The sequence below is a fragment of the Acanthisitta chloris genome, unplaced genomic scaffold, assembly GCF_000695815.1.
Source record: "Acanthisitta chloris isolate BGI_N310 unplaced genomic scaffold, ASM69581v1 scaffold8260, whole genome shotgun sequence".
Taxonomy (NCBI): domain Eukaryota; kingdom Metazoa; phylum Chordata; class Aves; order Passeriformes; family Acanthisittidae; genus Acanthisitta; species Acanthisitta chloris.
This window is the reverse complement of record NW_008649868.1, coordinates 1,579-13,984: the sequence shown is the minus strand read 5'-3', so window position 1 is coordinate 13,984 and position 12,406 is coordinate 1,579. Positions and strand designations below refer to the sequence as shown.

The window sequence follows — 12,406 nt, the reverse complement described above, 5'->3', positions numbered from 1 at the left end:
AGTAACAGTCAAAATTGCTAAAGCACATTATGAAAAAAATTAAACAACTCTTACTGAAGCTTTTCTGTTGGATTTAGATTGTCATCCTCTTCACTCTCATTTTGAGACACCAGGGATTCAGGAGGATAGGGAGCAGACGCCAGGCTATTCAATTCACCATTAACCACAGTTACTATGCCTGCAGGACCAGAAGCAGCTGAAGTTGTACTTCTTTGATCAATACTCCTTTGAGGAGAACCTGAAGGAGGAAAAACTACAGAAAGAAAATGCAGCTCGTAAGAACAATTTGCAAAAAGGAATCTGCTTAACTGAATTAATTAAAATAACTACAGAAAATATTACCAACATACAAAAGAGCAGTTAATAATGCCTTTTTTTAGAAAAACAAAAACTTTTTTCTTAAGTTCCATGGCATGCTATGCCAATAGGCAGTGAGTAATAAATATGTAATAAACAAGATTTGAGCTAGCCCCTTTCAGCTTTAGCAAATGTTAGACGTGGAAGCTTTCGTGCCGTGAATCTGCCCAACAAGTTCTTTTAAGGGTTCATTTAAGGCTGAATTACTATTTTTTTTAATTTAACATTTCATCATGATAAAAAGAAAAACTTTAGCAATTTCTTCACCTCTGCTAAGCTCTCTTGTCCATATGCTATAGAACATAAATTTAACGTATGCTTCTTCCAGCTACAGGAAATCATATCCAAGTATGTTCCTATTATACGCATTAAGCCCATGTAGAAAAATGGGGGTATAGTAATCTAACTATTAAATCAGCATGTTCTTCTCCAGAAGCATGCTTCAAGTGCCTCATTTCCTAATGTTAACCAGAATATGCTGTGATCACCCCTCAGACGTTTCCAGCTACAGGACAAACTTCACCAATACAATGCATTTCCAGAAACAGAGAGCAGCATGTAGGCCCACACAAAGCCTTTAAGGAGGGGACAAAGCCTGATAAAGAACAGGCCAAAACTCTAGTCCATTCAGACAGTTAAGGTCCTCTGAAATGGCCTATGACTGAAGTCCCTGTGACCAGTACATGAGAAAACCTTTTGACAGAGGACAAGCAAACCCAACAGTGCCATAGAGCTACCATGTATGAAGTGCTGAGTACATAAATGCAGAGGTATGTGACAAATATACAGAAAGCTCAAGTTCTCCACAAGGCACATGTGGAGACAAGCAGACAAGCCTTTGAGAAAAAAAAAAACCATCATCACGTCCTCACATTAGTCAACTTTGATGTTATAAACCAAAGTGCTAGTAGAGAAGACACTCATCATCATTACTTCTGGAGTTCTTCATTAAGCCAGAAACTTATACAGCATTAAAAAACATTTACATTAACATTGCCCCAGCACAGCTTTATCACTGCATTTCATTAACCAGCTGCAAACTGAAAGACCATGTTACAAACATGCACATTAAAAAAGTTATATTGTTGGAAAAAATACAATTCTGCCTGTATTTACTTACAGGAGGAGTTATTTAGATGTTGGTCACGAAGTGTATGAAGTTCTCCTAACAGTTTGTCCATCTTTTGCTTTTTACCCTGCAACATTCGCATCTTGTTGAAAAGCTGTGCCTTCTCATCTGACTGGTGTTCAGACATTGAAGAGTTCCTGCTTTGTGAAATCTCTCTGGTAAGTGAAAGACTTTCTGCTTGTCTTCTATTGTCTGGCACAGATTGTGTCTAAAAAGAGTAATTTTGTTTTAAAACGAAAACTATGTACTAAGAAGAAAGATAAAGAAATTGTAAGAAATAAAAAGCCCTCTTTAGGTTTGCTAGGCTCAACACCAGAATCAACACCAGAACAAAGAACATTACAAAGGAAAATAAACTGAAAACACTCTAGTGATAGCCCTATTATATAGAGTTAATAAATAATTACATTGCAATGTAGAAACTACTTCTCTGGGAGACTTTCATGGAAATTTGTGAAACACAATATAAAGATGCTGAGTTTTCAATTTGGGGGAACTCTGATTACTCCATCAGCAAATGCACACAAATGATCAAGACAAACCTTTAACTGCACTGTGAAACAGAATAAGAAAAACTCATAATGGCAAAACTTATCCAGTGCGATCTAAGGACTGACCTGAGAATCATGAAGTTGGTTGTGAAAGCGCTGAATTAAGTCATTCAATTCTTCATTCAGTTCTGACGTAAGGCTGACTCCTGAGACACTCCCTGTAGTCTCTGTTACAACTGGGCATACAGAAAGAGGGGAAAACATAAATACTTTCCCACAGCGATGAAATAAAGGCTATTTGATGAAAATGTATGGTTTAACAAGAACATCAAATACTGATCTCTAAAAATACAGCAAGTACTTTTAATGTTGTCTTTTCCACCAGCTTTACTCTTAAAACATTACTTACATTACAGAAATATTTACAAGACATCTCAGAGCTCCTTTGTTAAGGACCATACAAAAGGACTTGTTAAGCTTATTCTGTGTTTTGCTAAAAAGGTCAGAGCAAAATGAAAGCCACCAAATTGTCTAGGGCTGACAGAAACATTTTGCTTGCTACAAATAAACCTGCATTTATTTAGTATAGCTAAAGCAAGAACAGTGTATGTAATTTCACTTCCTTGAAACAATAAATTCACAGGACACCAAGCTTTTATTCTTTGCAGCTGCAAACAGTCTAGGGGTTTTCTCCATCAAAAAGCCTTATGAGAGGAATACATTTAAAAGAAAGCTCTTTCCCCTGCCTGAAAGTTCACATTCCAAGAGCACTAAGATATGGAACTGGCAGCTCATAGATCCAAATAACTCTTGCTTTTTTTCCCCAAATATGAACCAACAGTTCATAAGAAAAATCGAACACAAACATTATTTATTTTCCTCAAAGATCATGACTTTATTACATGCATAATAAAGTTAAATGTTTTTAATTTTGAAAACTGAATTTTGCTCTAACTTGAACCTGCATCTTCACACTTCCTACCCTACAGTTCTGGCACATTCTCTGTCTTTAAGTAAGTCAACACAAATAGCCGTAAGAAACTCTTATTAAGAGTGACATAAGTGTGAAACAAACAAGAAAAACTACCCCATCACCAAAGATTTTTTAAAAATCCCCACATTTTAATTTATCATATAATTTACCATAAGAAATCCTATTTTCTACCCACTCCTCAAGATGGAGCTCTGCACATTTGAGGAAAGTAGAGAACGCAGATTGCATTGCACATCTGCTGCTGCAAACAGGAGAACAGCAACTACTGAAAAGCATTTAAGGAGCAAGGAAACAGCTTTCAAAGGCTCTTGCTTCTCTTGTTCCTGTGGTAGTTTCCTAAAAATCAACTCACGAACTTCTCTGCTTCTCTTCCCACACTAAAATCTAGAGCTTTCTTAACTTAGTTACACCTTCTTTCCTACAGTTTAACAAACCAAGAACAGGAGAAAAAGCAGGAAGAGGAGCTCATCAGAACAAGGAACCTTAAAAAGAGACCTTTTTGTAAAAATGTAGAAATCAATGTCTTATTTCTACAGATTTAGATATTTTAAATATAAAAACTATCTGTAATGAGAACTACGATCCTGTATATCCTCTAATCAAGCTTAATGGCAACTCTTACGAGGAACAGTCATAGAACAGTAACAGACTGAATCCAAACTTGCTCAGTGCAGGAATGTCATTCCCTACAACTGCACACACAACTATTGCCCAGGCAGGGCGAGTTTCCAACATATATAGGAAAATTCCCATGTCAACAGTGCCCCCGAGCTCTTGAGAAAACAACTCTGCTGACAATCTTTAAGCAGGTATCAAGAAGACATCTCTGTACCAAAGATAATCTTGAAAAATCGGGAATATATGAAAATAAATTCAAAGAATGCTTTTAAACTGAAGATAATAACACACTTTTAGGTCTTAACAAGTAAACCACAGAAACCACAGAATGGGTCAGGTTGGAAGGGACCACAGTGGGTTATCTGGTCCAAGCTCCCTGCTTAAGCAGGGTTGTCCTAGAGCACACAGTTCACCTGCACCACTGAGCTGTGTTTTTTAACTGCATTTTACAATGTTATATTCTCAACTCTACAGAAATAGAAGACTTGCAGTAAATTTTTTTTAAAGTACCCTATAAAAAGACTTCTTAATGCGTATTCTCCAATTCCAGTTTTAAACATTGTCAGCATGCTTACATGATACCAAAACACCATCATTCCACATACCAGAATCATCCAGGACAGCAATGGCTTGCTCTGCTTTATGCTGCAAAGCAAGAAGAGCTGCCTGTCTTCCTTGAAGAGCCTTCAATTGCTCCTGCTGTTGTAGCATCCTTTTCAATAAATCATGCTGCTTCTTCAAGTTCTCCAACTCCTCTTTAGCTTCCTGTTGATCTCTGGCCTGCAAGACATGGAGGAACATTACCACAACAATTTATTTGCTGAGAACTAGTAAGAAAAGTGTCAAAAGAAGCAGGACTATCATATAACCAAACAGCCTGGTTAGTATAAAAAGGTGAAACTGCTTCACCTTTCTGGCAGTCCTTTATTTTTTATAGATTTCAGACACCCAGGAGGGAGAAGCTTGTACCACTGAGACACGCTTACCACTCCTGGGGGTCAAAATTTTCTTTAGAAATCCAGTCAGCTGCCCTAATGTCTCCCAAAGACTAATCCAAGCATCCTTCTGTCTTTTAAATCATAAAAGAGAGCATTAAGCTGTAAGACTGGTAAAGGTAAGCAAGGTAAGGCATTGTATCATAGAGTTACATAAAACACAAGATCTCAGTTGATTTACTGGCCTGAAATCTCAAAATTTTCAGCAGAATGTTTTGGGCAGTTGCTCTTCTCTAACCTATAATGTGCTTAGTTTTGTATCCTGTATTTATGGCACAAACACTAGAATAGATCAGATTTAGGTTAACCAATTTCAAAACAAAAAAATGCACAGAATCCCCTCTATATTGTATTTTCAAACTCACGGAAAGAGATCTGAAGGAAGGAAAGCATCTTGACCAATTAAAAGATATTAAAACTAAGTTATCTTCCTCATCCTATCCTGAGTAAAACCTGGAGATTTTTACTCAAGGATTGCCAGCAAATTAACTAATTTAATGAAACACCCACAGTTAAGATCCTGATCCTGTCCGAAGTTGGATTACTACACTACATAGATGAAATAATGGAACAAATTGCCTCTCCCACTTCAAGAAGAACAGTACTAACTTAAAAGCATCATATTCTTTCCACAGAGTGCCGAGTTCCTGAAGTAGAAAATTCAGCCCAAACATTCTGCACTAAACATCAGAATAGAAACAGGCATCTTATTAACTACTTCTGAGTACCAATGAATGCACAACCTTCCAGCAGAGAAAGCAGAACACATTCAGACTTCTGAACTTCTCAAAGTGTCAGTAAAAGATGCACTGCAACTGGCACTGATCATTCCTATTACACTTTCAGTTTTTATACAGAAAGCAGAGTAGAGGAAAAATAAGAGCACACAATAAAATCAGCAAAGGAAGGAACAAGGGTACACATCTCAGTCTCGCTCACCTATTAAATAATCCAAGCTTTATCTAAAGCACCAGATTTGCCTGAGTTCATTAAAATTGCATAATAAATTTTTCAAGCTTAGTTCTACATTTAACTAGTAAGCCTGACAAAATGTTTAAGCCTTTTATTTTATAAATTAAAAAATCCAGTTTAGACTTTAATTAAATCAGCAGGGAACAACACCACAGAAAAGCTGGTAAAAGATAACAAAATAAGTTTTAGACTCTGTGCCCCTTAAGTCTTTCCCCTTCCAACCAAGTATTTATACAAACAGCCATATAAAAACATTTGTGGAACAAGTTAAGGTTACTATACTTTATTTTCTTTATATTGTGTTAGTTTAAATTTGCATTGGCAGACTATTGATTCAAATACACATGTCTGACAGTCACATTTACAGTATGTTTTCCCCAAAAAGGAAAAACAAAACTGGAAAGAATACCAACATAAAAATCACACCACCTACTCTACAGTATGTAATACTTTTTCTGTCAGTGCTAACAGTTCAGAAGCACAAGTTGTCAAACATCTCTCAAGAAAAAAAAGCTCTTTGCAAAGGAGATTCATTCACTGAGAAGGCAGCTGGATACAGACAAGCAGCCCAATGGGCACATTCACTGTAAGTAACAAATACATTTGAAGCAATTAATGAAGGAGAAGGGAAGGCTAGCCTACATAAACCCTATTCGAGGCTAAAATAACGTTTTGAAGTGTAAAGCAATCCACGTTCCTGGCCATTAATCCTACAAGGCCAGATTGCCCCTTCATCCAGACTAGCCCTGTCACTTTTCCCTTTAGGGCTTGCTGTAAGGTCAGTGTCTGTAACCTGTTCCTGTGAAGCTGAATTCCCTAGTTTGTCTTCAATGCAAGGCCAAATGCTCAAACTAAAAGACACCTCCATTATTAAACAGTTTAGTATATTAGATTTTGAAAATGTGCTCCAACTTAGCATGTATTTCAAAGTTACAAACCTACCCACTCCATCTTGTACAATAACGCAATCCAGTATCAAATAAGATCTACTAAAGAGTGATGACATTTTAAGTCATTCCTAGAATTCACACAATAAGCCTCCACTACAGCAATCAGCCTTACAGGACCAGAACTATGCACTCTGCATGTAACAATCAGAGGCTCCTAAAGAGACTTTAGATGCAAAGCAAAGAGCCAAACAAAACACTAAACTGTATTTTGCAAATTAAAGTTAAAAGTCCATCTTCCAGGTCTATCATTTTATTCCTTTACAGGGACAGAAAGAGCTCTTACACAAAGCTAAAAATAATTACGAAAGCTTCTTAATGTTCTACCTGCTGTTTTACTTCCAAGCACATAAATTCTCCTTATCCACAGAACATCCAGCTTATTAACCAGCCAAAAAGAGCACCTGCTCTCTAGTACTTGTCCTTGGTATATGATATCAGAAGAAGCAAAACTTAACTTACTAAAATGCTTTTGTATCAACTAAAAAAATGTTTAGCATGTCAAAAAAAAGAGCTTCTATGATCATCTGTTTATCTCAGCACTAAATTCAGAACACATTTTCTAAAAGATGCCCATCTTTCCAAAAAATGAGAGAAACGTCTGTGTTAGGCCAATACTTCTATCATATCACTAGAAAGATGCTTGGCCAATGGCCCAGTAATGACTCATTTCTAACCCTCTCCTCACTCAACACCAGAAAATTTTCCCCACTAACAGAAAAACTTCTAGATGAAAAACTGTATAGAAAAATATTTCTTCCTACATCAAACCAGTGAATGGTCTGCTTAAGTACACATTTAACCCTTCACTGTACTTTGAAGAAAGACTAAACACTTTCAAAACTAATTTAATAATTAACCTCTTGATTAAAAAAAATTCTTTATTTTCTTGTCATGACAGAACCATTATTTTTCCCATATTAAAAGTAAACAAAATCTACACATACATGGAAAACTCCTGAACAGAGTGCTTGAGGATGTACTATTTTTAATTGAGCTGCAGGTTATGACACTATAACAATCATGACAAAACCAAAGTAAAGTCTTCATTTCTAGCACCTGAATTACTAGAAGACAGCTTACCGTGGTATCTGAAGCTTCAGACTGCACATCAATGTTTAGCAATGTGCTCTCCCCTACAGAACCAGATGCCACAGCTGAATCTCTAGTCCAAACATCATCCTCCTCTTTTTCTCTAGCCTGAAATATTTCATTGGTATAAAACAAAAGCTATACAAGGGGGCAGTAAAAATAAATTATGGAAGACACTACTACAAATCAAAACCAGTAGCACCATCAAAATATCAACGGTCAACTCCTAAAAAAAGCTCACAGTGCAGAAACAAATACATTATGTTCTCAAACTTACAAGCATCTTTTGCAAAAATTTCAGATAGGATTTCTCCTGCTCTTTAAGGTCATCTATAAGGTGTGATAAACGCTCAACATTGGCCGATCTCTCATTTTTCTCTACAAGATCATCCCGCATGGAGCTGGCCTTAGCAATATAGTCGCGAATTTGAACTAGTCTGCTCACAATCTGTAAAGACACTGAAGTTACTGAAGGCATTCAGCTACAGCTTCAACGTATTTAATGCACACGACATGGCAACAGCAACAGCAGAGCAGTAATTAAAGGGGGGACAGACTAGTGCTTTCAATCCTAGAAGCACACTCCTATGAGTCGTTAGAAGTCAACAGCTCTCTTAAGGATAGATTTCTGCACGCGTGAAGCTGCAAGGCTGAAGCACAAGACTTCCAGTCAACACAGGCTAAAACAGAACTGAGCTCATCAACAGAAAAACATTGAACGGTGGGAGCATTTTCTGGAACCATGTGAAAGAGAACCAACCTCTAAGATGAAAATTAATACTGTTTCTGTTACCAGTAAGCGAATCTCTAAAGAACAGCAGATGATTGTTTGGTTTTACCTTTTCTTCAGTTGCCTTTTAGAACAGTAGGAAGCTAAGTATTTGCAAGAAAGACTTAGCAGTTACAGTTCACAGAAATTTAGAAAGATACAATGAAAATTAAGAGTCAATATTCTGTAGACTTTATAGGCTGTGTAAATACCTGGCTACTATCCATTGCTTGTTCTCCCCTTCCATCTTCTTGAGCAGAGACTTGACAATTTTGCAAGAAATCCTTGCTTAGAGCAGCTCCAAACAACTCTTTGCATTGTGCCGATACCACACTCTCCTTTTTTTGGGAACCTGAGGCAGGTTCTTTGCTCTTGTTAGTGTTAATCTGCAGTGACAGGAAGTTGAATGGTTTTTTGTTCTCATTAAGTTGACGTTTGTTGTTAGCAGCCGTTGCCCTGCCTTGAGAATCACTTCCAATGCTTCTCTGTATACAAACAAAAGAAAGAACAATTGCTTTATTATTTTCATCCAATATGTTCTCAACACTGATTAGTTTCACTGCTTGGATTACTATTTCTGCAGTATTATTAGACTGATTTTAAGTTACCTAATTACTCACTGACTAGCTGAAAGTTAGCTAAAGACTAACTACACTAAGTGCTGGTGATTTTTACCATATAGTTTTCAGAAAGCAAACCCATTCTCCTAGAATAGATGAGAAGCAAAACAGTTCTGCAGTTTCTCAGAATGTAGCTCCTCATACTTGCTCTGACCTCCACCTTTATTACAGTGAAAGGCATCCTACTTTTCCAGCTACGTTTGAGAAGGAAGTTATGTCCAGTCTTTGTATTCTAAGTCAATGCAATGAATCACACTTCAAAGAACGTGCACAACTTGACGAACTTCACAACAGTCTCTGGGAAAGATCAGCTAGCCTGTTCTGAAACTGTTAGCAAAAATTTATGCCTTGTTACCAAAGAATTCATCCCTCATACTTCTCATTGTTTTGGACAAGGAAAGGATGAATGTGCCATACTCACAAAAAAGAAGTTACTGCACAAGAATTTGTGCCAAAAATTTCTCTACACTCCACTGAGGAGCAGTTTTTAATGATACTCCTCTGTTTAATCCCCAAGGATAACAATGTTCAGAATCACAAACTGGCACTTCAAGAACAGACTTTCAAAATAAGGTATCAGATATTTTCAAGTGGAAGACAAGTTTGATGGAATTTGTTAACAGTTGAGAGCAAGAAAGTGAAGACAGCTAGAGTATCCTCAACACAGGAAAGCCAGAGTCTTTGATCTAGCTGTCATGGTGCCTATAAACTTTTTACCTTCATCACTTATGAAAAGTTTCTTCACTCATCTGTCCCATTATCAAGAGATAGTTGAATAAATCCTGTAGTCACTTGTATAGTGGGAGCTAGTAATCACACAAACCTGATCCAGATCACTGAAGTTTATTCTTTGTTTAAGCCTTTCTAGTTCAGCCTGCTCTGGAACAGACATCTGGGTCATGTATCGTGCATGAGGAACACTATGAGGAGTTCTGGTCTTCCGACGCCCCATTCCAGGTGAGGATTCTGGAGATATATCATTAGTAAGCCTTGTTTCAGCTTCCCCACTAAGCTTTTTCTTGTTTTTTTCTGAAGATCTGTTTGCTTTCTTCTGTTGACTTCCCCAGTCCTTAAGGGGAAGGACAGGGAATAAAAAAAAGTCACACGTTATCCACATAGTCAAAAAGTAGTGTTTTTATTCAGTGAGAGTTTACTTCCATTTTAAAGTCAAAACGGTAAGTGATACTGAAATATGCACAAAGTTTTCTAGAGCAAATGTCACCTTATGGAATATAATTTTCTCCACTACATAATCAAAAATAGTTGTCAGGAAATTTTAAATCCATGTCATCCTAAAACACACTAAATGAATTTCAAATTAAGTGAAAATTGAATTTTTCTTCTTTGCTGAGGACCCTTTCATTTCAACAGTTTAGAACTTTTTTAACTGGAGCGTTCGCTTTCATGACACCTACAATGCTTTTGTGTTTATCTACTTTATTTACCCAAAACACTTGCCATAAATACCTCTACAGACTTCACAACCTCTGAATTACACTCACTGTTTGCTTATATCTACCTCAATTTTTGCAGACACTTACCTTAAAGTTCTACTGACAAGGCTTAGGGTTTTGCATTGTTACCTGCCATTAACAAAATCTACGTGCTAATTCTAATGTACAGCATTGAATAGCAACGGAAAGAATAATGATACCGTGTTGTTCAGTCGATCATCAAGGCTCTCATTGCTCCAGCTAGGCAAGTCCTGGTCATTCATGACTTCTTCAAAGGGACCACCTCCTGTTGCCATGACAAGCAATCAATAAAAGCAATCTAAAAGAAACAGTTGAAAGAAATGTGCTGCATTAAAATATTCTAGGCAAACTCCTTCTAAAGACTCATAATCTGAGATGACAACTACGTATTCATTATAAAATGCAAACATGAAGCTGTTTCAGGAAACTAAATCCCCCATTTCCTAAACTGTGTTACTAGAAATGGATCCACAAGAAGACCACACTGGCATTAAAGAAAAAAATAGTGTGGGTTTGGGGATTTTTTACCTTTCTTTTTAATCTTTGCTCTTTAATCTCTGACAACTAAAGTCAACTTCAGTGAGCCTCTACACTCTTACAAAGTAATTTTATTTTTTTCGAGGCTCTCAACTGTCCTCACTTCAAAACACAGGACACAGTGCTCAGCAAGATGGCTTTGTGATTCATAAAGCCTACACTTCCAGCGCCAGGGTGATGTCTATTCAATACAATGAGTGACTCTGGAGACCTCCTAATGTGCCAAGCTTTCGCACTCATTTTAATACTGCGATGCTGACAACAGAGCACTGAAGGGCAGACTTGATAAAATACAAAACAGGCATCAGTTAAACGGATTTTTACTTTCTTTACCACACATTAAGCTATTTAAGCAGTGGATGCTGTGCCACTTACATTACAGCTTCCTAGCAAAACCAAATGAAACAATTTGGGTTTCCCAGAGCTTTGCTGTTCTCTAACAGAGTCATTCTGTGCAGTGTAAAGCAATCTAAATGTTAAAGTTTTCATTTTTACTTCTAGTTCTGGCATTAGTAATAAAAGTTAAAGTTGAAAGGGCAGAAACAAAGTATTCCTTTATGGCAGTAAAATTAGATTAGCCTGTTCAAAAAGGTGAAGAACATATAACACTATACACACTAAGTGCTGCTGGCACAGTTCCACTGCACAAAGCTACAAACTTCACCTATGAAGTACTGGTACAGATGCAAAAGAAAGAGTCTTGCAGGTATTTGTTTTTTCCAGCGAGTCTTAACTGCTAGGTTAGGACATGATCCTAGCTTTAATGGTAAAATAAATCAAAAGGGATCACTTATTTCTAAACATTTTACAGCAACCTATCTACTATTAATTTTCACATGGTGTAGGTGAAGAAATCACCTAAACCACAAGATTAAAAATTCGCTGGTTTTGTTTTTTTAATATCAGTTCTGGAAAGAAAAAAGGTTAATCCTGAACTAAGTTTAAAAGCTGTACTAGTTACACCTATCTTGCTTAGGTACAGCATTCAATCAAGATCACCCAGTACAGCCCCTACACCTGCACAAAGCAGCACTTCTCTCCAAACACAACCAACCATAAAGAAAACAGGATCCACCAGGTATGCTCATTATACAGTAACCACATCTCCACTCCAATCTAAGTCATGTTAACACAGTTAGGAGTAATTCAGCTGCTGCACCTCACCATTAGAATCCTAACACAGGCATAGCTCAATGCCTACTACTCTGGGAACTTTGGCCTGCCATCCCCACACATTAATCCATACTCCCTTCTTTGTCCCAACAGAAGTGCCCAGGAGGCCACAGTCAGAGTGCCCATGTATAAACTAGAAAGCAAACAAACAAAACCAAAACTGAAAAGAAAAAACCCCAGACAAGTTATCAACTGGATAATCTCCCTGATCTGCCTAACCTTCTGACTACATAAGAA

At 37.1% G+C, this 12,406-nt stretch overlaps 1 protein-coding gene across 1 annotated transcript in view; it reads right to left on the bottom strand.

Moving 5' to 3' along the window:
* Positions 1 to 10,734, bottom strand: part of PCM1 (pericentriolar material 1) — a 36,913-nt gene extending 26,179 nt beyond the window's left edge. Inside the window, exons 1-8 of the mRNA XM_009075584.1 lie at positions 10,639 to 10,734; positions 9,808 to 10,053; positions 8,577 to 8,849; positions 7,873 to 8,043; positions 4,195 to 4,369; positions 2,104 to 2,213; positions 1,478 to 1,694; positions 55 to 238 (exon numbers count right to left, since the gene is read on the bottom strand). Coding sequence (XP_009073832.1) covers positions 55 to 238; positions 1,478 to 1,694; positions 2,104 to 2,213; positions 4,195 to 4,369; positions 7,873 to 8,043; positions 8,577 to 8,849; positions 9,808 to 10,053; positions 10,639 to 10,734 — 1,472 coding nt within the window. The remainder of the gene's footprint in view (positions 1 to 54; positions 239 to 1,477; positions 1,695 to 2,103; positions 2,214 to 4,194; positions 4,370 to 7,872; positions 8,044 to 8,576; positions 8,850 to 9,807; positions 10,054 to 10,638) is intronic.
* Between the last annotated feature and the right edge of the window lie 1,672 nt (positions 10,735 to 12,406).